Source organism: Argentina anserina, chromosome 7 (assembly GCF_933775445.1).
Source record: "Argentina anserina chromosome 7, drPotAnse1.1, whole genome shotgun sequence".
Taxonomy (NCBI): Eukaryota; Viridiplantae; Streptophyta; class Magnoliopsida; order Rosales; family Rosaceae; genus Argentina; species Argentina anserina.
In genome coordinates this window covers 15,162,803-15,188,543 of record NC_065878.1, presented here as the reverse complement: position 1 = coordinate 15,188,543, position 25,741 = coordinate 15,162,803, and the positions used below count along the sequence as shown (strand labels likewise).

Here is a 25,741-nt window from a genome sequence, read left to right as displayed (position 1 = left end):
TAGATAGAACCATCTCCTTTCTTTTGGAAAGTTTGATGTTGTCAAAGATCACAGATTCTCATTCTCAATGTTACACTATTTCTTTATAGCATATGATTTTCTTGGGGACCTTAAGCTAAAATCAAAGGCTAGAAAGGCTACAATGATATGCTAGCTAGTCCCATGTTTCAAATTTTCACTCAACACGGTAAGATAAATTGGTAGACTATCTTGGATTCTTAGAGAGAAAAATGACAAGATATGCATTCAATGATTCAATACAATAATGGCCCTCTTCTTGCTTTCCTGGTGTGCCTATGCCCTGCATCCTAGGCTAGCTATACTAGCTTGTAAGACTATCTTGGCAAAGAAATCCAATTATCCAAATACTCTAATAGCTCCTTAGCATGTTATTGTTGATCAATTGAGCATCGTGTTCACCTCCAAACACTTTGTTCGACTCGAACAAAATGTTGATGCATTTGATTTGCAGAATTCGTTAGAAACTTATCACCCTGTTCACTTGTTGCTTTACTCCATTCTGAACCCGCTCAAAACACTTCCGATGATATCAATGGATGCTTGTTTTCAAGAACATCGCAATCTGGGTCTAACTTTCTTTTGGTCCCCAATTTTATCTTCAACTTAACCATCTTGAATGTGCTCTAATGTGGTTTTTCATCTCCAAGTTCTTGGGAAAAAAAAAACTCAGTGGTCTCCCATGTAGAACATCATCCCAACAAAATAATCAGAATCAACATTTATGCACAATTCAGAGATTTATGTCAAGTTTGTAGTTGAAGCTCACTTGATCAGTCTGGGGATATTTCAATGGAAGCTAGTTGTCCACTATTCTGGAACTGAGCAAATCCACAGTTGAAGCCAAAACTCAGCAGTATTGGTCCACCAGCAGGACCAGTTAAAACAAAAACCTATTATTTTGTGGTCCTCAGCCTATTCATGCATTTGTACAAACATAGTTAGGTGACTAGATTCATATTGTTGTCTCTCTTCTCTTTGTCTGCAGCTGACAATAAGTATTGTTTGTCATCTCAGATGTGGGTTGCTTTAGCATTTCTGGTTTTCTTTTGTATTCTTTTTATTCAGTTTTCAGATTTCAAATCTTGTTGCAAAAGACCAATCTAGAGAAAACTTGAAAATTTTGCCCAACCTGCAAGAGGTCATTGTGGAGAGTTATCATGTAAGACTTAAGCACAACCTACTGTTGATGGGGATTCTCCTAACCCGAGATTAATTCCGGTTGCACTTAGCAACATTTCTGAAATGAACAAATGGAGATCATCGCATCAGCTGGCGTAGCTTGTTTTCATTCGTATCAATAATGGTAATGGTAGTCACAAAACCATGCTGCAACGGAAGGAGGAAATGCAGCAAGTTCTTAACATTGAGTACACCATGTTCACGTCTCCTTTGCATGAACGTACAACTTGCTATATGAATTTCATGAAAGAATGAAGGACCACGTAAAATCATAATTGGACCACTGGTATGGTTTAGTTTTTGACAGAAAACATGGTCCAAGTGCGTTCTTTTGATGAACATCTAGAACACTCCATTGTTTTTCTTATCTAACATGGGCAATGATTATTAGGGAGTCTAACATAGTAACATGGTACTTTCATTCTAAGTCTTTGTAAATTGTGCCTAGCCCTTTCAACATCCCTCTTCTGCTACAAGTTTCATGTTAACTTTCTGTATGGCATGCCTGTATCATATCACAGTTGAAATGGAACTAATCATCAGATCACATAAGAAACATGTAAAAAGTGGCTACCCTTCAATTTTTATGGCTTATCTAGTTTCTATACCTCATTTAGGAGCAGTAGCTGCTCAACCGGAACTTGGAATAAAACGTCGATATCTGATTCTCATAAGAAATCAAAGCAACTAAATGCTACACCTTTGTCGAGGAAAAGTGGAAAACAGTAATAGGTCTGTTCTTTTTCTTCTGGTGTAGAACTAGAACGTTCAGAGTTGAGAAGAGTACTAGAATAATTACCCTTCAGTAGTTATGTTTTGTTTTAAACTTCAGCACCAACACGAACTAAAGTATAAGCGGAGTAGAAATACTGAGAATCAGTGTGCCACTGTGAATCTGTAAACAGATATATGGTACAGAAAGGTTGTGAACTACTGAAGGCAGTGGATACAAGATTTTGTCGCAACTTGGTTAGTTTTAATTATATTAGCTCCCATATAAATCAAACACATATCTATATATAGCTATATATATTCACAAAAGACTGCAAGTCGAAAATTCTTATTTCTGTACTTCAGAACTCTACCATGAACAACATTACATGCAGATTTACATGAGGTTTATGAATCATAGACAAATTTACAGCAGCAGTAGTAGTCTAGTATATGACTTCTCCATTTAAGCATGTCCATATCAGTTAATATCCATCTTGATTTCTTTTCTTTACAAACATTACAGTCACAACTCGATCGTAATATTGCATCAAACTTTATCACAGTCCGATCATGAGATAGCTTCACTTTAGGATTAATTGGTCTTAAGGAACCTCACTAAGTTGTCTAAAAGGGTCATCTAACAGAAATCTTTGACGGTGATGAGGCTGAGACCCTGTCAACAAACGTATTAAGAGTTCAATCAAAATGCATCCCTAACAGCTAGAAACCCTTCATAGCTGTACAGATAATTTAAGTCAAGATCGATGACAACCAATGTGAAATTTAAAATAAAAGTAGACTTCTCAAATTTTCTCAAAATATATAATGTGTTTGATACATGTGAGTGTTTACTCTAGTGAAAATAAATTAATGAGGACCATAGCATGTTCAAACATGAATAGATTAAATTTGGTAAATGTAGGGGATATGAATCAAGAGGTAGTAGCACAACATACCGTTTATTAGAAAAGCCGTCTGACTCTTCAGGTAGAAATACTTCGCTGATAAACTCTTGAAACCGAGAAGAATAAGCTTTGGGGTTCACGGTTTTAATGGACTTCGAGTCATATTTGATGGACTTGCAGGCATGCTCAAGGCGTTTTCTCATATTATAACTCTGACAAATATCTATTATTCCAAAAAATAGAAGAACATTGAAGCATTCCTGTGCAGATGAGTGTGTTCTAGTTCTAGAGCCCCTGGCCTTATATGATCTCGAACCTCCCACCATTTCTTTCCTGCAGTCCCGGACAGCGCATGCTGGCAGGCTTGAACCAAATTTATAACCAGGCCTGCAGTGGAAGGGCAATGAGCTCTTGATCACTTTCACTAAAACATATTTGTGAAATTGAATTTTAATTTGGACTAAATCTATCTATGATTTTGTTTTTACAAGTCTCTTCATGTTTCTATAAAAATAGGAAAGATGGTATGTTTTCCAAATTCGGAAACATTGAAATCAACACTGATTATCAGCATAACCATCACAAACTCAGCAGTAGCTTTGTCATATGCAAATGTGATAAGTAAGAGGAGATCAGCAACTGGGTTAGGAAAAAATGATACTTCATTTATGACAGCTTCAAATTACTAGCAGTGTGATAAGTGCCTTGGGGAAGGAAGAGGATGGAGACAATATAACCTGTCAAGTAGGTTGCAAATATCAGCAAGAGTCAACTCCAAGCTTTCACTTCCTTCTGAAGTATCGTTCATCATCACTTTATCAGTCCTTCTGGAAATTCGTTCCATTATCTCTTTAAGAGTCGTTCTGGTTTCCTTTATCTCTTTATCAGTCCTTCTGGAACTTCTTTTATGAACTGAAAGTACCAATAACATAAATGGAGGTTTATATACATTTCCTAGTATAAGTGGGAAGACCGAGAGAGAGAGAGAGAGAGAGAGAGAGAGAGAGAGTCGCATAAAGAAATTAAAATCAGCTCAAACATAAAAATTCTTTTTGAAATTGAAACATAAACGTTCCAGCTTTTGTATCAAACTACCATTCAAGGCTCGGAATTTCACAAGAAAATGAAGTACAAAAAGAACTACTGTTATGATCATATTAAATGAAAACTTTGACAGCTGGATAGCTTCAAACAAATTTTCCGACACAAATACCTGATTTATTAACAAATAACATGTCTAACAATGTAAATTATTGTTCCATGTTATGTATTTTATGATCGAAACAGTCGATGCAACAAAAGCAAACTGATAATGTCCACATTACTTTCCAACACTATTCTTGACACTACAAGAACAACAGGAAGTAAAATATTCGCTTCTCATCAAAACAAATTTAGCTTTTCTACACAAAAGTTGAAATGTAAGGGTACTGTTTTTATATATTAAACTTTCAATATCTCTGTATAAATTTTTATGCTACAAAAAACTACAAATTAATTGCATGTCCACAAGAAAAAAAAAAACCCAGGAAGTGGAAAGGGATACCTTCATGTGGAGACTCTATTTGTATAGCAAGAAACAAACTGTAATCCATGATGCCTTCAGCTTCCAAAAATTCACAGTCATACTTGATTTGCCTATAAAATAATAAGCAAGAAAGAAGCTGGTGACGAATGAGAAAGGGATTCATATATCAGTAACAAATGACATCTACGCACCCTGTTGAATATCAGCTTATAAGATTAATAACCTATTTTTTATATTTGATAAAAATATTAGATCAAATTTATACCACTGATAAAGTCCTTTAAATCAGTCATGCATGCATGTCTGAGTATAACTTCTAAGCAGACCTTTTTATTTAGTTTATTCACTACCTCGGTAAGAAACACTCTTGTGGTCCACTTCTAAATAAACATCATAGTAGGGTAAAACTGCCTTTCCCATATAGCCATATCTATGAAAGGGTTCCATACTTTCTTAAAAAAAAATTAAAGGGTTCCATATAAATTAATAAAAGATAATTAGAAAATGAGACTTTAGAGCAACTGAAGTGCAACAGAGAGCAAAAGTATCAGAATTTAGAGATCATATCACTGGACATCCAAGGTAGAATGGAGTCGAGACATAATTTCTTTTTCTTCTACTACTAAAAGTTTGCAATGGCAATGTGGCAACTATGCGAATTGCAACAGCACATAACAAGAAGAAAAACGAAAGCAAACTTCCTTATGTAAAGATCTCCAGATAATTAATAGCGATATATGGGGTAAGGTTGTAAAAGGTTTGTTATAACGATTAGAACTTAGAAGATAGATAAAAGCAGAAAGCTACCACACAGGTTCTAGTAAGTAATCTATTACCTTCAGGTAAAGTATATAATCAAAGAGCAATCCAAACCTAAATTACAGAAATCTATTTAATAAGGTATTGCAAGTTCAAACTATAAAGTTTTCATAAGGCAAGATGTTCAGAGAAATGATCGACAGAGTAAGGAACTTACGCTAACAGCCGAGCTCGGACCAATGGATCCAGGTAGAAGTAAAAATCAAAATCCATATCCTTATGTACAGGTCTCTCATGAACAATGATTTTGTTCTCTGCTCGACCTTTTGCAGAGCCTTTGAGATCATAATGCTCAAATATGGAAATATCCGATGGGACTATGTTTTTGTAAACACCAAAGTAAACCTGCTCATTGAAATTAACAGCATTGTGATGATCCGAGGAAAATATCAATGCTAATTAAAGGAATATTTTGCATTGGAATTTAATTTTTAAGAGGTAGAAATATCTACGCTACCTTGCACATATGGTATGAAATTCCTTCATTGGATTAACAATAATACATCAAAAACCATCATAGGCATTTATAAGAAAACTTCAATTGTAAAGGTATCGAGAACATCATACCTTAATACCCCCTGCTGGCCTGACAACATGAAGTCCGTAGAGTTTAACTATTATTGAGGATCCGAACTTCATAATATGGTGGTAGTAGTTGGGAAGCATCTCTAGGTGTATCTATAAGGAATATCAAATTGCAAATTTCTCAGTAGACTGATCAAGATATTGATGCAAGAGAGAATATCTTTGTTCATTAACTTTAGATTAGAACTAAACCTCAGTATCCAATCTCCTAGAAGAAGAAAGATATTGGACACAGTTGCATCCAATGAAACAACAAGGGAAAAATGGGAGAACAAATGAAAACTACAGAGAGGACACATTCAAAAATATAGTGGCAGAAAGAATTTTTCAACCGACAAGGATCATTATAGAAGAAACACAGTTGTTTCCATTGAACGAGAATGATAAATTATTAATAGTAACTTTTCAGCCATCGTAAAATGTCATTGGATATTCATAAATACCTTCAACTCAGATTTGCGCAGGGTTTTGACAACAAACCGATTGTCATTGGATAATAAGAACATCATACCAGGTTTCATTGAAAACGAAACCTCCCTTAGAGTCTCATCTCCACATACTGACAACTGGTAATCGGAATATTCAATACCGTCATGCTCTAGTATACGTCTGTAAAAAATCTGCTTGTTACAGTTTCTGCAAATTTGAAACATAGTAACAGACACAAATATGTATTTGAACATAGATGAAGCATTCTAACTATATTTGATATAAGCACTGACCAAAAAGGATTTACTTTCAACTAGTTCTCCATGGTGCATCTCTATGGACGATAGAATTTTGACCCAAAATGACTTTCTGCATCCTGTCTGGTTTAACTAATCTATTCGATCATTTGTTTCTCTAATGGGTCATATATAATCCATACTTAAGCGCTCAACTAAGCAACATTCCAAGGTTGGGTTAATACATGAATCCACCCTAGTTCTCAAGCAACTTCCCTAAGCTTCAGTCCATAAAATTGCATCACTCTTACATACTCATTATCTAGTACATACACTCCATCACTTGCGAAAACTGACAAGATAACATAACACATGAAATCAAATTTGAAGTGCAAATATATTTGAAAGGAAACTAAGCAGGAACCTGAAAACGGCAGGGCTATAATCTTTCCATTCAAAATCTGTTGCAAAATAAGGAAGATGTCTATAATCTTGTCTAGAATATCTGATTCGGTTACTTTTAGCAGCTTTAAAGTCAGCCGGTGAAAGCTCCTCCTTCAGATCATCCATGTAATTTCCCTGGAAAATGTCTAGATTGGATCAGCATTAAGTGCAGCCCTTTTGTTATCAAGAAGTTTCATCCATTATATTACTTGTCATCCATACAGCACACAACTGTTCCACTAAAATGTTGTTCCTTCACATAAAATGCACTGCAGTAAACAGCAAATACTTCATACAGTCATACATCATAATTCTGCAATGAACATGATATAATTGGTTTCATATATCCTTGATGTTTATCTAAACGCCATATGATATGAGGCTTATAAGGCCTAACCTTTCAATTCGACTGTTAACCCTGCAGGAACAAATTGAGCTGCAATTTACTCAATCCTAGCCATCCTAATCATATTGACAAAGAGTACCATATATGATCAACCAGCTGACTTTCCCCTTTCCTATCTCTATCTGTATTATTCGAAAACCTCCTAAATCATATATCACTTTCTCCATTCCCTTGTCATCTTGTAAAACCCTATTCCAATTTCCTCTTCTACACCTTGATTCAAGCAAATCAAAACACATTGATCACCACCCAAATTCAGAGAAAGAAAGATCAACTTGATGCAAAATGCCAAAAAGGGGAGTTGGGGACTCCCTATTTCTGACATTATCAAACCAACCACCACCTCAAACCTAAATGGGCTTCTTGAACACATCTCTTTCACAAAATTCCCAGAAATCAAACAAGACATATTAAGGGCGATGAAACAAAAATATTACCTTTGGGAAAATTCTTGTTGATGCCTCCAAGGGATTTTTAGAGAACTTAGGCCTTGTTTCTGATTGTTCCTTACTTCTATCTTTTTCTGCATGGTGCATCATTCCCGGTTTAAGAGATGAGCTTTAGGTTCGTTTACTTCGTTATGAGGAACAAACAGAGACAGAGGATTTGACCATTGAGACTGAATACTGAAACCAATTGCACCTTTCACCCGCGCGCCTAAAGATCTCTTCCTTAACAGACAATGCTGTTTTTGGAATGCCATTCCAAACCAAGTTTCGCGCTGGTGATAGAAGCCTATTGCACCAACGGTCTAATTTTCAGTTGACCAAATTAGGTCTCGGTTTGGATGGCGATTATGGTCAAATCACACATCGGCCGTGGAATAACATCTCTTTTTACTTGTTAGCAAAGATAAACTTTGGTCTCTTCCAAAAAAAAAAAGAAAAAAAAACTTTGGTACATGACATGTAAATACACGACACACTGAGAATAGTTAAGATGTATGATTTTAATACAGATGTACGTTGGTTCTAACATATGAATGACTAAAATTATACTGTGTACTTTCACGTCGTGTATATACAAATTTTTTAATGAACTGAATTTTTTTTTTCGAAATGTAAATAAGTATGATCGAGCCTTTGTTAATACTACAACATCATGAATGTAGTAGAAATTATTATCGACTACAAGCAATAAGGTCGAAACTCTAGGTGCAAATATCACATTTTTCATCAGCTACTAGAAACAATGATCTTAGGAGTCACTATAAAAAGCAAATTATACATGTAAACTTTTATATTGTCATGATTGAAATAATTTCCTGTGACAGAAATTACTTACAAGTCTCAAGTCATCGGAGAGAGCGGAAACTGATAACCCTCTTGGTTCGACATGATCAAATAGTGTTAGCGCTGGGTGCTGACACATTGTTATGTATGAGCATTCAATTCACATTATAGTATTTTTACATATTTTGTTTTGCTCAAAAGCAAATTGCACCGAAGAATTAGTAACTTGGTAAGAGTCACTTACACCTTGGCGCATAGAAGAGCTTTCAGCGGAATTGATGATATGAAACAAGCCAAAAGACGATACTAGGCTACAACCGTGCATCGATGGAGCCACGATTATATAAAAGAAGAATATTTGATTAAATTGTTCCTTTGCACTATCCAACAAAAGATGAAAAATCTAGCCAACAAAATATGAGCCATTATGTGCATAAATATGTCATATAATGTTGTACATCCATACAACATAACAGTCTTAATTTTTTGTTCTTATTGATCATTAGGCCCAGACCTAAGGTGAGATTGCAGCAGCGGCCGCCTCAGGCCCTAAAAACTTGCCCAACTTTTTTTTAATGATATATATGAATACATATATATGCAATAGGTTAAAAATAATCACTCATCCTCCTCCTTCAATTAAGTCCTAGAATCAAGTCATTAGATGTAGATTGCTAATCACAGAGATATTATATAGTTATGCAAATCATGTGGATCTTGTAATTATATGTTAGCACTAAAAAACTGTAATCTTCATTTAATGTAAGAAGAGTCATATTGTACATGGTATCCACGTTTTCTAAATAGTTTTAACTTTCTCCTCCAATGTAATTGATTATTGATATATATAAATACTTATTAAGACTTTTGATTTTAAATGAATGAATGTGTAATTCAATACTAGATTATTTATATGTTTTTTTTTTACTAAAGCACGAAGACACCATTTTTAGATATCGCCTTAGGTTTTGAAATCTCAGGTCGGCCATGTTGATCATAGAGGATTCTTGTTCTTATAGTTTAACGAAAGCGAGAGGTTTGCCATCATCTAAATGGACCATTGAACTTATTTTATCAAAAGGAAATAGACATTACATAAGAGGCACCAGCCAACCTCGAGTTTCATGGATTATTGATTGTAATCATCTCATTGGATTTTTCTGGTCCAAATGTTTATGAAATATCATCAATTCTGTAGGAATAAATCACAATCATCACCATCATTCAAGGAGCTAGTCATAGTCATTTTCAATGGTATAGAAAATTGTAATGGTTTCTTTGTGAAGGGATAAAAGTGAGAATGTAATGGCTGATGTCTGAAGAATGTGGGTATTACTATATAACAATGCAAATTAAACTACTAAATTACATGTTGGTGTCTATCTTTTATCACTATACGGAGTTACAGACGTCGAATCTCCTCTTACAATAAAAAGCTATTTTATTACGTATTGAAGTCTTGTTGTAGATTAAATATCTTCTTCAATATACCCATGCTTGTGCTTACGAAATGAATCCTACTGTCACTCGATATGGCATTTCTCTCTCGAACTTGAACATCCAGCTTTCATTTGGGATGTGGTCGTGGTTTTTCTTTGTAGTGATTTCGTTCAAAAACTCGGGTTCACCCTAAAAAGGGAATAAAATGAGGTGAAGTAGCGAGTTTACTCGAAGTAAGAACATAAAGAAAGTCATTAGAATAAGTGAATGCATGATTTATAATATTCAGAAGTGGACACAAGCCTTTATAGGCCAGAAGGGGATGTCCATTTGGAAAAGCACCATATCACCCACCAAGTTCATACAAATATCACAAGCTTTTCCAACGTCACATCTCCACCGAGTATAATCCACCATTCTTAAAGCAAAGTGTGGATCTTCGTCACTTCTCAACCAACCCACGCAAGGCAAAGCTGGCATAGTCGATGCTCCACTTTCAAAATGCATAATGCCACATCATTATACACGCAAGGAAAATGGTACTTGAAACTTTGGTTATTGGCTCATTCCCAGAATCATACATTGTAGGCTTTGTCGCAGAAAGAAACACAAGCAAATAGATATCTTGATAATTGATAGGAACTCAGGATTGGATGTTACCAATACAAAGAATAATATACCCAAATGACCATGAATGAGCAGTTTTGTCTGCAGGTACATTATAGATTGTGTATAAAGCTTTAAGAACACTGATGGCGTTCAAAAGGACGCTAAAAGAGTAAAGGGAAAGAAATAAAATGACTGCAGAAACAAAGGAAAAATCTCAGGAAAAAGAATGGTCTATACCACCACAAGATCAATGATCAATCCACAGGGACATATATCAAGGATTTACTTCAAGCCGAGGTTCAAAAGAAAAACCAGTAAAGAGCTGGAGAGGGAACCTCTTGGTTACGGGACATTTTTGTGACCATCTCCAATGTTTCGAGTGCATATCAAACAGAAGAAGAGCTGGAGCTCCATAGCTTTGGATGTATATGAGATCATCTATACCACTGCTGGCAAAAACTTCATCAAATTCTCCAAATCCCTGGAAATACTTGTGAGGCATACGGGCAATCTCTTGCCACACCCTTCCCTTTAGAACCCAGATACCAATCCCCTTAATTATGTCAGGACGATCTAGTTTCCCAATTCCTCCAACCATCACCAGCTTCTCCCTCAAGTTCATTAGACGACCACATGTGAGAGCACAAGGTACTGGAATGAAACTGCGGATCAACTGCCCGTGGGAAGAGCAAGCGGAGAGATTGTAGGTTAGTAGGCCATGACGATTCTCTGGTGCCCCACCCCCAGTTGAGTAAATCAAGAAGTACAATACCCCATCACACACCACACCCTCGTTCCCACCTCTCCATCCTGTCAAAACTTCTCTCACAGGGGTCAGCCACATTGTTGTCTGAGAATCATATATATGAACAGAAACATCCCATTGGACAAAATTTCCAGGAACTTGCTTAGATTTCACCACTGTGATGGTATAACTTCTTGACATCCTGTTAGCCGAAATTGCAAGTGCACTATAACAATCAGAGTATCTCAAGCCAGGAGGCTCCTCAAGCTTCTTGTATATATTGGTAATAGGGTTGCAGACGTATAACTCACTTCTACTATCATTGTCCATAAAGCAAACCAAACCACATGAGGAAGCAATGCACCAATTTGATGTCTGAATGCACGGCAGCTCAATGCCATACCACTTTCTAAGTACAGGATCATATGCATAACCTACTGGTTCATTGCAGCTTGTAAACATAAAGTACCAAGGTTTTTGCCGTGGCAAGGGTGAATTGGTGGATATATATTTTTTTGAACAAACAATGCCATTCCATCTTTTGCACACTGACTGCGCTCTGAAAATGCTAGCAATTGGTAAATATGCTATTATCCGTTCCAACAGTTCATCAGGAAGGAAAGATTCAACTGACACTAAATTAACTTCTTCATTCCCTTCGTCACTCATCTCTGCATATGATTCGTACTCCCCAATCTCTCTTGGCCTGTCATCGAGGTAATGGCTGAACCATGATGTTTCTTCCGCCATGATCAAGAGGCATAAACAGAAAAAACCTGATCATACAAAAAATACACATTTATGCTTTATCGATACACCAGAAAAAGGACTGAGAGGAGATTCACCTCAGAATACTATACATATGGAACCAATGACTTTAACCAATACAAGCGAGATGAGAAAAAGGACTGTGAGAGAAGCTTCACCTCAGAATACTGTACCTATGGAACCAGTGATCTAAACCAACACAAGCCAGATGAAAAATACAAGTCTGTTATCTAAATTTTCACTATTATTAGTTCCTCCACCTCACTACATATATATACTTGCATAACAGAAAAGAAACATGAATGAACATGCAGATCTCAGATTTAAGCCCATCAATGAGTCGTTATATGTGCAGAAGAAACAACAAAACAAAATCCTAGTACGGGCATTAAAATCAAACCAACCTCCAAGATTCTTATTCCGTATTCCCCTGACAAAAATTCATATTAGAATATCCAAACCAATCTCGTGCCTTACACCTCCAAGCATTCCATTTGAAAATTGAAAAAAAATAGCCACGTAAGAAATTAATTTCTTACGTAGATACTCATGGTAACTGATGGCCTTGCATATAATAAATGCAGCATAACCAAATTAAAACCTTGGAACTGTCAGAGATTCAATTACATTCCAGTGAAAGCAAACCCAGACAAGAAACCAAACACAATGACAAAGCATGCAATGATGCAAACCCAGAACCCAGAAAAATGAAAAAATCTTTCTAAAATTCTGTAATCCACATCCAAGTACTTATTGATCAAAACTTAAACTAACATAAATTAAAAAACAAATTGATCAACTTGTCCCAAAAATGATAAAATATGACTCTTTACCTGATTTCTTACTGTTATGGAGACAGGAGTAGACCAAATACTCCTGTTTTTCCAAAGAGAAAAATTTTCTGGAACTCAAAATCCAAAACTGATTTGTGACATGAGCTAATAAACAATGTTAGATGAAAAAGCAATTAGTTCATGTATTCCTATCAATCAAACATCACAACCTTCAAAAAACCATAAACCAAACACCATCAACAAACCAAATCCACACCTAACATTGACGACATAAACAAACCACAAATCACAAAACAATAAGCAAAAACAGAAAGAAAAAAAAAACCAATTCCGTTAACGAAAGCCATCAGAGAAAATTTTACCTCTGTGGCCAAATGGGTAGGCTTAGATTTGCTCAGAGACTCCAAAGAACTCAACTTTCAAACGAAGCATAGGTAATACGATATGAGTTGTGCCCAAAGACACAAGCTTTCTCAATCAAAAACCCGATTTGACTTATGAGTTGTGACCCATTTGCCGCAGCTTAAAGTCTTAAACCCAAATTTAAAGAGAGAGAGAGAGAGAGAGAGAGAGAGATTGTCGGTTTCTTTTTCGATGCAACAAAAATGACAGGCAGGGTAGGAAGGCGTCTTCTTTCTTGTATAGAGGTTTGGGTGTGAGAGAGAGAGAGAGGCGCGTGAGGGCGCGTGGGGGTGGAGTAGTGCTTCTGTGCGTACAACAGAGAGTGAGCTCAAGACATTGTGGTTTTTATGTCGATGTATTTGATGGGTTTGGAATAAGAACAGGATTTTTGTGGCCAAAACAAAACACAACCAAAATTGGGAAAGGTATAATGCTCTCTTCCTCTTCCTCTTCCTCTTCCTCTTCCTCATCACCTCTTGTGTCTTTAACCCTTTCTTTCTTTAGTTTTATTTGTTGTTTTTCTCTTCATCATTTCCTAGTGCTAATTGCAATTTTGCACCCTTAATTCAATTGCAGTGTTGCTCATGTGTGAAGTAGGCATATACTTTACCAACTATAAGAAGGCAGTCCATAATACATTAATACCAAACCACATGGGGTAACCTTTTTATTCCTCTTTCCATGTGTAAAAACAGTAATAGAGAGAGGGTGATGGGGGGTTTAGAGTCTTTAGGGTGGTTAGAGGCACAATGGCCCTTTCTTTACCTAACTAAAATGTCACTACTTCTATTTCAATTTTCAAATCTTTGATGATAAAGTAAGAAAGTGCGACAAATTCACAACTAGAGTTTTTTTTTTTACAAGAACAACTAGAGTTATTTGAATGATGGAAAAACGGAAGAAATTCAAAAATTATTTACATGAATGATCTCGTTTGTCATTCTATGAATGAATTTATTTACACTGAAGAAAAATGCATGAATTGATCGTTTGATTCCTCAATTCAAATTTTCAAAGCAATATATCAGTTTCCAAAATAAAATAAAATAAAATAGATGTCATTTTGAATATTCTGCAAAAATTTCTTTTTAATACTATATCTTTTTTGGTTGCATTCAAAATGGTGGACCGGTAGTCCGGGGTCTAGAGCATATCAAGGTGAAAAAGTTCCTCTCTATCTGGTGTTTTTTATTTACGGATAATCGAACCTGATACTTCATTACTACTAAGAGTATCTCAGCAACATTCGCCCAACAAGCAAGCTTATTATGTTTTTCACCACTAGACCAAACCCCATGAGTTCATATTATATCTTTGATAGTTCTAAACCACTATCTTTCTTTTTACCATTCTATTTTGTTTAAATATTTCTTAATCCATTTTGCTGATTTTACATTCCAAAAATTTAATAGGTGCAACGAACTATAGCAAATTGTTAGAACTTTATAAACGACCGGTTCGGTGTAGATTACAGTATTTAGATAGGCAGTGAATCTGAATTCAAGTTTGTGGAAATTCGGTTATATATGTATGTTTCGGTCTATCAAAACCTGGTAACTTATCATGTACATAATACATCGTCCCCAGAGTGTATTGTCTTCATCTTTAGGAATATGGCCACTAGTTTAATTTCGATAATAACTAGCATGATCATCAATTAGATGTTGGTGAGATAAGTAAGAAATGAAAAATGTGTGAGTTACTTAAAAATATCTGTATTATCTTTGAATTATTGAGTATCTTTTTCTATAACTTCTAAACAATCTGATATATATATATATATATATATATATATATATATTGACTACATGAAGCATAACAAACAATTAGATCGAGCCAAAAACATAATTAATTAAGTCATACAAGAAACGAAGGCAGATCTTATGAGAGCCAATTGAATTTGCTCATTACAAAAGGGCCGGGTTACTGGCCATATGATGTTTAGTTTCTTACAACTGAAACTTAACAGTAAATTAAGCAAAAGAGAGATCACGAAACAAACAAGCAGAAAGAATAGAACATGCTGTAGTATTACTAGTATATACGATCCCAAAGTTAATTTCTGAAAACTATTAATGATAATGGAAATATGAATATTATTGGTGCAGTTTCTGCAAAATGCCAAACACAGATTGCTGAAGTTAGACAATCTTATAATAAACCCAGCTCATCGAATTATAAATAATGCTTAATTGCCTAGTGCGTGGAGCCTCATCAACTTTTCTAGCTTGAATCCAAATAAAAAAGAAAACCGACTCAATGTGCAAACCAAAGATCAAAGAACTGACCTTTTGGAGTAACAGAGTTTTCGTTTTTGTGCTAGTTTAAGAAGAAATTAAACAAATTGTAGTGGCTGTACCAGCATTTTATATATGAGCAGATCTCGTTTCTGGTAAAATTAACCACTTTGTGCACAAAGTCAGGCCTCACTCGGAATAGTTATGTGTGGGTATTGTCAAGGAAAAGCGACCAAATTCATTTGAGATTTTACATGGATTTGAAAATAGAGATCTTCTACCAAGTACCAACCAATTTATCAATGAAAGTGATGCCTAAGAACTAAGCATGTTACGTCTATAGTTTAGGTAAAAATAATGAAATTAGGTCAGGCTAATTTTCAATCAAGTTGTTTTTGAACGTTGATCTGACCTCATGTTATAGTTTTTTGTTATGGTTGTATTACTTAAATGAAGTTTATATTCTTATCTCCCAAAACAGTATTTAGACCTCTATTTTTTTTTTCAATTTCGTTTTGTCTTTTTCAACACATGTGAAATTATCAAAAAAGCATATAAGAGTGAAAAAACAAGACAATTCTTAAAATACATATTTTATAATTTTTCCTTTTTCGTAATCATTTATTTATTTATTTCAGGCTAACCCTAATTTAAAATAATAAATTGAATGAGATGAATTAATTACTTTTATTATTTATTTTTAAAAAATACAATTAATAACATTATTAATCTTCATGTATCAATTGAAAAGCTACATATAATTTTTAATAAATTGCGTCTGAGATATAAAAAAGTTCATGTTGATTTTACTATTTGGTGAATTTCAAATTAATGAATAAAAAAATGAACAATATTATAGTAAAAGAGAAAATTAATTTGAGAAGATGGATTATGTAATTCTAAAGAATTTTTCGATTTGTTTATAATAACTAAATATAAAAGTAGAATTAGAAATATATTAATGAATAATATATTGATTTGATATTTAATAATAATATATTAATTATGGGCATTTTCAGAAAAATTTGGAAGTCTAAATAGCATTTTAAGTATTTGTAAAAGTAAAATAGATGTTTATTAAGTGAGTAGATTCAAATACCATTTTTAGAAGTATGAATACAAACTCTCTTATTTAAACATGGAATGTTGAAATGTGATTTCGGGAAAACTCGGTAAGTGTCTCATAAAATTATACATGAGATTTTTGAGATAAATTTCGAGTTTATGTATAATTTTCCGTTTTCATCGTTTTAACAAAACATAGATATCGGCTTGGCCGAGTGAGATCGCATGAGTTGATGCCTAAATTTGGGTTAACAGCAACATGACATGGAGAGTTGACTAATTTTAGCCTGCAGCTTTCCTGTCGAGCATACCTTGGCTTTGGACATAGACCTAACGCATGATAGGAAAAGCCAGAAGTGAAGGAAACATAGTGGATCAAGTACTCAAGGCAAGGAAAAGAGACATCACACATGGTTGAATGGCCAAAAGAGAAATTATTACATACTCATGAAGTCTTACAAATTTGGAGATATGCAATGAGTGCAGATTTATAATGTTTTCCGAAACCAAAGTACGCATAAGGTGGTCGTAGTCTCGCACAAAATTGTGGGTAAAGTATGAAATGTGGAAAATGTGCTTCTGTTTTGTGCTTTGGCATAGCACTTAGTGGTACTAATATGCATTTTGTGGGGTCTTGAACATCCAGAAATGAGGATTCTACGCTTCTAATGGAACAAGACTTTGGCTTGGTGACAGATAACTTTTTGTATTCGAGCACAAAAAAGAAGGAAATGGAATTGTTTTGCTGAAAAAGAAAAAAAAAGTGGTAATTTCTTTTCTTCCCGGAACTTTATAATTTGAATAAAACAGATGATAGGACAAAACATTCAGGGAAAGGAAACCAAACTGATTTAACTCAACACAAGATAAAATTAGTTGTCATTTGTCAATCTTTCTAAAGCTAGTCTCTTTGTTGATAGATTGAGGAGAGGTGGAAGAGAAACAGATCTCCATTCTCCACTCGCTGATATAAGAAAGAATTTAATCAATGAAAATGAAAGAAGCAATTGTGCATTATGATTATTTCATATTGTTATTTCAGATTTAGTTTTTTGGAGTCTTTACCAGATATTAATCGTTTTATACTTGAATATCGATCTGTAGTATGAGGGTCAAGCTTGACCAAGTCAGGTTGTATGAGTTAATACCACATGATCAGTCTGCAGTTACCCTAACAATCGTTTGGAATCGGTAGTTGACATATTTCAGCACTATTAGTGTCCTCTAAAGTGTAAAAGACAGCAAATTCGTCAATATTACAAAATATTGTAGCAAAACGCAACAAAAACGAGTAGCATCGAACAAGTCTTCAGATTGGTTCAACTATTACTTCAAAAAAAGTTAAAAGTCTTGAATGAAATTTTATGAAACTAAGAAGTCGAAGTAATCGATATTTTCCAGAAGAAAATATAATTTTTGAACAATCTTGATTTTAGAAAATTACAAGTATGTGTTTAGAGAAGCCACCTTTAAAAAAAGAAGTGACGATGGAAAGTTCAGCTATCCGAGCCAGACGTGCATTAACGAGGAGAAACAATGACCGTTAAAGGTCTAGTCCATCGTCTACTCACTACTGCATGCAATAAATATATATCGGAGTCGGCACGCGATCCGATCCGGTGAGGCTGAGATCAGAGACAGCCGCGCCGGCCGTACAGAGCTCTAGCTACGTAGCCATCAATCAGTAATTAGTGAAAGAGATGCGTGTGATTTGTTTTAGGGTTTTGCTTTTCCCTCCTTGCATGCTTGCTTTCTTTTCAATCAATCATGCCGATGGCGTCGTCGTCAGAGAGCTAGCTACTACTGGTTTTGGTCCTAGTTTTGCAGTTGTGCTGGCTACCACTGCTGCTGCTACAGTGTAGAGGCCTGTCTTCCCGAGTTACACGTCGTATTTTAAATAGATGGGATTGGGATTAGGTGTGATAGGTTATCTCTATGCCCAGTCCATGCTGCAGGTTGCAGAATAGTACTACTGCTACTACTACCTGCCACTGCGTCTGCCTCGCTGATTTACCTCTGCTATGCCACTCGTGCTTCTCTAATCTCTCGCTTTCACGTTTAAGCTTTGCTATTTCATGCTCTCTTGTCACTTTTTGGTAATAGTATATATATCTGCTCGATCGACTGCTCCCACCCTCTTCATGTACTCTCGGTCGTGTATTTCGAAGTTCTTTGATTAAGGAAGGTACTATATGCTTTCTAAAAAAAAAAAAAAGATACTATATGCTTTCTCAAACTAGAATCACTCGTGAAGTTATAGCTTGTCATTTGGTCAAGTAATTTTGATGTTAGCCAAGTCAAGGTTTTCTTCTAGGGGTTTACCACTTTAATCAAGCGTACACAGTTTTGGCCTTTTGGGTTATGAGCTGATTGTACCTTTGACAACCACCGAAATTATTAGTTGTCTTGAGTCTTAACTCTGATAAGGGACTTGAATATCATTCATATAAAGTTTAACTGCATTGATGGTACTCGAGCAAAAACAAGGGGATATACCGAAGAACGATATTCAGGAACATGTGTCTACTTTCACCCTCTTGAATCCGCAACTCATCAGTTTCAATCAAACGCCAACAAAAGCCTGTATGCATCCTTAATGCACAATAGTTATTGGTTGCACACAAAGATGTTAAACAAAAGGATGATGATAGAGCCCCAATGGTCATCACCTAGGTAATTAAGTTTACATAATCTCCCTTGCTATTTCATGCAGGGAAGGGTAGTATAAGGGTAGTATAAGTTTACATAAAAGAGAAAGAGAGCGGTTTAAAAGGGAGAAAATAAATAAGGGAGGTGAGGGGAGAGATAACAAAACACAGCATTCAAAGATACTTTTCAATTCATTTCAATCTATCCTTGAGATACAATAGACATCTATAAGGCTTTAAACAACTTTAAGACTTATAGAAAACCACAGGACTGTAACTGTTAACTTATTAATAATATGACATTAAAAGACTCTTAAAACTCTACATTCATAATTATTCTTGTAACTGAAAATTAACTTGTTAACCTGACAAGACCCTTAAAGAGGCTTTCTTTTGGACCAGAAAAGATTGGGCTTAGTTTTAGGTTTCCAAACATGATATTTCTTTTCCAGCCATCTTATGGCTGCTCTATCACTTTAAGTTTCCGTTTGATCTTGGAAAATAAGAATTTAGCTAAGTAGCACAGACACGGACACGAGTGTCCGTATTGGACACGATTCAATACGTAGACACGGCATATAGAATTTTTTTGGACACGGACACGTGATGGACACGTTAATTAAATATTATTTTTAATATATATATATATATATATTTATTAAAAAAATATTTTATAAATTTGAAAGTATTTAGAATTTTAGATGTATATATATATATGTCAAAGTGTGCATTAAAATGATGAAAACATAACTTGTTAGAATGACTAAGGATTGATAAGTACCTTGGATAACCAAGGTTAACATTCTTATTTTTATCACGAGTTTCTCTCCTTATATATATTAAAGTGTGCATAAATATAACAAAAACTGAATCTGTTGAAATGGTTGAGGAGTTGTTGAGTGCCTTGGATGACCAAGGTTCGATTCTCACCATAAGCACTTTCACTTTTATTATGAGTTGGTGCGTGTCCGCGTGTCCGATTTGAATACTCGCGTGTCCGGGCCGTGTCCAAAGTCAGTTCGCGTGTCCGCGCTCGGACACGCGTGTCTGGCACGTATTGGTGCGTGTCCGGCGTGTCGGACACGCGATACGCCACTGCAATGGCGTGTCCGTGCAACCTAGGAATTTAGTTATGTTAATGTAGCAGTTTGGTTCTGATGGCATGTTATTAATTTTTTTTCAGTACAGAAAGGTAGGATTTTTTAGGGGTGTGCACGGTGCAGGTTGGAGATAAAACCATATCCAATCCACTTAAAATGGTTTGACAATTTTACAAACCATATCCAGTATTCGGTTTAGTCAAACTATTTATCTGGTACGCCACATTTTTGATGCGGTTTCGATGCGGTTTTGGATAAACCACTTGTTTTCACATATCAAATTGAAAAAAAAAATCATCTAGTCTCCGAATAATATTATAAACCAAAATACTAACTAAATTTTGAAGACACAAATATTTGAATAATACTACATAATAATGTCTCTTAAGTCTTAAAAAAATTACTATATCACGATCCTAATCTAATCCGCATAAAGCGATGCGGTTCGCTATCCGGTTTAAATTGGTACGATAGTGTGGTATTGCATTTCTAGTAAGAAATGCACACCCTTACGAATATTCATCAACAAATTATTGGATCAGTTAAGAAGCCACTGGTCGAGGCTGTGGCCTTGGCGCATCAGGAGCTGGTAACGGCTTTACATGAAGATGAACAAGATGAACAAGAGGATGATAGGGTGATTGATGAAGTCATGAGAGATACGACTAATTTGAGTAATTTCTTTTTTGAGAAACTAGGAATAAGTGAATAACTAGTAGCTAATGCAGTTTCCAAGGTAATGAGGTCTGCTGTGACTAAACAGCTACAGTTATAGATGTCAAGCAATACAACATTTGCATATCTCTGGTCCATTTTCTTTGACAATATTTGCATTTCGCTGGTTTCACCAGAGTCATGTCATTAAGTTTACTTTTAAGTTTTAACTGAAATAATGCTACTTTTCGTCCTCTTTTTCTCCAAATAGTCAGATAAAAACAAAGTTCCCCGAAGTAGGAGGATTAAGCAAGTCCAATCTGAATGTAAGTGTTGCTGACCAGTCTAATGTAAGCTGTTCGGAGATTCTATATCCTCCATTGTAATGAAACATTTAAATTAAAAGGCGCAACTGGACGTTGTGGAGGAAACAATTGGTTCAATGGGGACTCCTATTGTAATGACAATTACTCCAATTCATCACCTGGCTGATAGGTACCAATATCTCATATGCTCACAACAGGACTAGATCATTAGATCACTAAGAACACATTAGTATTGTGATAGAGTAGAATTAGTCAAAATTTGCATGTATGTCAATAATGTCATATCCTACAAGCATGCCATAGCTGTTCTTCCTACGATAGACTGATGATGATTCTATACTGGAAAGTCCTCCCCATGACAAATTCTATTTCTACGCTCAATAGACATTTTTCTCATGAGTCATGACATCAATGGGTCCATGTGTTGAATATAATGATGATAGAGAAAGAAAAAAACAAATCCCTTCTAGTCTGAAATATAATGCTACTAATACTCTTCTTTCACCATTAGCATCTATTTAACAAGCCATTGAAACTACTGGGCAATGCTTAAGCGACCATAATGCAAGTTTAGTGAGCTAGACCTCAATCAAAGCACATAAGTGTATATATGAACAAGTCCCAAGATATGTACAGATGCAGAGTAGCTTGTTTGCTGGCAATAGTAACAAAAACCCGATAACAAGATCAAATAATCAGAATACCATAAAACCTGAAATTTTCATGGCAAACCATGTCAAACAAGCTATTTTCTCTAGTTACCAACTGAAATGCAGAACTGATACACAACAGCTGCCCAATAATCATGAAATGTCAAAGTTCTCAGAGAAGCTAATGCCAAGGATGATAACTAGAAGAAAACAAAACTGCAGGTCGGAATTATAATAGTATTCAGGCCAATTCTCAACTAATTCATTCCCAAAATGTTCAAGCAAACTCACTGCAAATTGCCTGTATATACATAGTTCTCCTGTAATTGTTGCTACCTAGTCTGATATAAGTTATTCTCCACAAGTGGCTCTGAAATTCGTTTACTTGGCGCTGGGGGCAGCTGCTGCTTCATTTATACAATATGTTATCTGCTGAAGTACTACTTGCCTTGCTAGATGATCATAAGAGAGACAGGCCACATGAATAGGAAGTCTATACCTGAGAACCATACTGAGGCAAGATGTTGGCTTTTTGAATAAGGATCAACCATGGGATGTTGTTGGGAGGATGTCAGGTAATACTTAGCATAAATGAAAGGCCTCAAGTTATTGTGCATTGAAGCTTCGGAATGGCAATTACTAAGGGTCGGCTTCTCTATTGCACCTCTTGCACTAGTTCTGTCCTGAACCATTTCTCAGTGAAAATTGGCATCCAATGGACGAGCTGCATATTCCGAAGGGGCAACTGTTGTGGTGGAAACAGTTGGTTCAATCCTATTGTAGCGACAAATTACTCCAATTTATCACCTGGCTGATAGGTACCAATTATGTGAGATGAGTCATGCTCACAATATCTTTTACCCAAGCACTAGATCATTATGAACACATTTGTTTAGATACCTATGAAGTATGAACACATTAGCTTTGTAATCATGGGTAGAATTAGTCAGATTTTTCATTTATGTCTGTCCTACAAGCATGCCACAGCTGTTCTTCCTAGGATAGACTGATGACTATAAATCTATACTGGAAAGCACTTTCCCATGACAGAATACAATTTCTATGCTCAGTAGGCATTATTCTTCATCACATCAATGAGTCCATGTGTTGAATATAATGATGAACAGTGAAAGGAAAACACAAATCCCTTTAAATATTTCAGATAATTGTAATACTGCTCTCTAATATAATGCTTCCAGTACCTTGTTTCACCATTAGCATATATTTAACAAACATTTGAAACTACTGGACAATGCTTTAAAACACCATATTGCAAGGTAAGTGAGGTAGACCGTACATATGAACAAATCCCAGGATCTGTAAAGATGCAGAGTAACTTCTTTGCTGGCAATAGTACCAAATACGCAACACCAAGATCAATAATAAGCACATAAAACCTGAATTTTTTGTGGCAAATCATGTCAAACAAACTATTCTCTGTAGCGACCAACTGAAATGCAGAACTCATACACAACAGCCACTCAACAATCGTGAAATGTCAAAGTTCTCATAGAAGCTAATGCCAAGAATGATAACTAGCAGAAAACAAAACTGCAGACCGGAATTATAATAGCATTCAGGCTAGTTCTCAAACTAATGCATTCCCAAAATTTTCTGAAAATAAGCAAACTCACTGCAATTAGCCTCAATTGAACTTCTTTAGGTCTGCAGAACTTTCAACTAAACAAAACACCAACATAGATACAACATTATCCTAACAAAAAAACTGACATTTTGATTCAACTGTTCAATGAAAATCAGGGATAACAAAGCGCACCTTCGAAATTCGCAAATACTAAGGGTATATCTTGTAAGCCGTAGCTTTGGGGTGATCAAGCAAGACCAGACTCTCTACAAAAGAATCCATGAAATAGTAACTAAAACGCTCACTTCCAAACACTTTAGCCCGTCCGCTTTTAGGATCCCACGAAACCATTCTCGTCTGTTCATCACTACTATCCACCTCCATCTCCGCTAGCACAACTTCCCCACACCTTCTAAACCCAAACACAGTAACTTGAACCCCTTTTATGCTGTACATAAAACTCCACGACTCTGCTACACCATACTCTTTCATAACCCAAACGTCACACCCACAATTAACCTCCTCCTCCTCATCATCAAACTTCTCCTTAATCAACGCCAGCGTCTCCCCATATCTCGAAATCGAACACTTATCTCTCCTCAAAGCTTCGGGTATCACCATCTCACCAAACTCCTCAGTAGCCAACTTGAAACGCGAAATGAACACGTCCCCGCCACCCTTAACATTCTCCTCCTCTTCCTCATCATAATACACCTCCAAACGCACATCAAGCATGTGCAAACATCCGTTAACAAAATCCGGCCGCTCCGGCCCACCTGCCTGGACATCCACCGGAACAACCGACCCGTCAACCGTCCTCCACGCTCCCTCGGCCAACGAGTACACCTGAACCACAGTGGTAAAACGCGAGAGATCAGAATTGCCATTGGAGACACTCACGATCCTCAACACCTTGTAGTCATCAGACTCCGCGTCGTATCCGAACCCGTGAGACGTGTACTGCGTGAGGCCGCGATATTCGGGCGAGTCGAGACAAGGAGGCGGCGGAGGCAGCGTGACGATCTTTCTAACAGAAGGGTTCCATATGAGCTCCGGAGTCGTCTCCGTTCCGATGCCGGAGACGTTGGTCTCGAGGGCGACGAGGCCGTTGGAGGCGCCGAAGACGCGGAGATCGGTCTGTCGGTTTTCGGGGGTGAGGAGAGGGCAGGGGTGGGGGAGAGTAGAGTGCTCAGGGAAGTCAGGGGTGTCGAGGTGGAGCCAGTGGTGGTCTGTTTTGGAGGAGAAAGCGCTGAGGAGGAGGAGGAGGTGGTTGGAGTCGATTGTGGTGGCGAGATGGGATTGGATGAAGGCCGAGGATTTGACGAGGGAGAGCCATGACTTGGAGACGGTGGTGAATTGGATTAGGGTTTTGACGGGGAGGAGGTACAGGATTTTCTCTAGGATTTCTTCCGGGAGGAAATCTGACATCTTTGGATTTTTGTTCATGGTTTCTTCATCAACTGCGCTATATAGTTATATATGCACCCGATCGTATCCTACAAACGGCCCAATAAATCAGGCCCAAAATGACAGTTCTTTTGCTGCATCTATGATTCTATCAACTTCATGTTCATCAGTTCATGTGACACTTGCTGTTGCTGCAACTAAGGGGTTCATGCATGGTTTATTACTTGGATAGCTTCAACCTGATACTCGTTGGTTTTCTCTTTTGAAGATACATTGGCCTCCATGGTTGATGGAGCTTAAAGTGCAAGAGATGAAGAAGAAAATCAAATCGAAGATCAAAAGGAAAAAAGATTTCCTAATCAGAGAAGGAGAGCATTGGATTCATAGACTTAATTCCGATATTCTTGAGCATATCTTTTTAATTACTTTATATATATATACAGTCTCTATCCAGAGTGAAGCTTCAATCTGAAATTACATAGTGAAGTTCCAATTTTGACACACTTTTCGGTCAATTTTTTTCACCATAAGCGATTCAATATTTAGGTATGTTATTCAAGATCATCCCTACAAAATTTCATCTAATTCGGACATCGTTAAAGTATTGAAATTAGATTAAATCAATGAATGAATTAAAACTATTCAACGTGTAAATCTCAATTTTGAAAGCTCAAACCATTGTCAAATTGGATGAAACTTTGTAGAGATGATCTTGAATAACATACCTAAATATTGAATTGCTTATGTTGAAAAAAATTGACCGAAAAGTGTGTCAAAATTCGAACTTCACTCTGGATAAGGACTGTATATATA

The 25,741-nt window shown here is 36.1% G+C and overlaps 3 protein-coding genes across 5 annotated transcripts; all 3 read right to left on the bottom strand.

Moving 5' to 3' along the window:
* Positions 1-2,614: 2,614 nt before the first annotated feature.
* Positions 2,615-6,986, bottom strand: LOC126803653 (putative phosphatidylinositol 4-phosphate 5-kinase 11). The gene is made up of 8 exons (XM_050531423.1): positions 6,841-6,986; positions 6,195-6,360; positions 5,734-5,844; positions 5,324-5,511; positions 4,366-4,457; positions 3,557-3,668; positions 2,871-3,206; positions 2,615-2,651 (listed from the first exon to the last, which is right to left on the bottom strand). Exons 1-8 carry the CDS (start codon positions 6,984-6,986, stop codon positions 2,615-2,617), a joined length of 1,188 nt encoding a protein of 395 aa, XP_050387380.1.
* A 3,773-nt stretch (positions 6,987-10,759) lies between these two features.
* LOC126803951 (F-box/kelch-repeat protein At3g61590) lies at positions 10,760-13,472 on the bottom strand. The gene is made up of 2 exons (XM_050531691.1): positions 13,217-13,472; positions 10,760-12,068 (listed from the first exon to the last, which is right to left on the bottom strand). Exon 2 carries the CDS (start codon positions 12,040-12,042, stop codon positions 10,822-10,824), a length of 1,221 nt encoding a protein of 406 aa, XP_050387648.1. The 5' UTR covers positions 12,043-12,068; positions 13,217-13,472; the 3' UTR covers positions 10,760-10,821.
* Positions 13,473-22,098: 8,626 nt separating this feature from the next.
* LOC126803950 (F-box protein CPR1-like) lies at positions 22,099-25,022 on the bottom strand. Of its 3 annotated transcripts, none has more exons than XM_050531689.1 (2): positions 23,714-25,022; positions 22,099-22,836 (listed from the first exon to the last, which is right to left on the bottom strand). In XM_050531689.1, exon 1 carries the CDS (start codon positions 24,965-24,967, stop codon positions 23,732-23,734), a length of 1,236 nt encoding a protein of 411 aa, XP_050387646.1. In that variant the 5' UTR covers positions 24,968-25,022; the 3' UTR covers positions 22,099-22,836; positions 23,714-23,731. The 3 variants fall into 3 exon arrangements, with proteins under 3 accessions (XP_050387646.1, XP_050387645.1, XP_050387647.1); XM_050531688.1 differs by having other exon boundaries at positions 22,099-22,747; XM_050531690.1 differs by having other exon boundaries at positions 22,099-22,743.
* Positions 25,023-25,741: the final 719 nt, after the last annotated feature.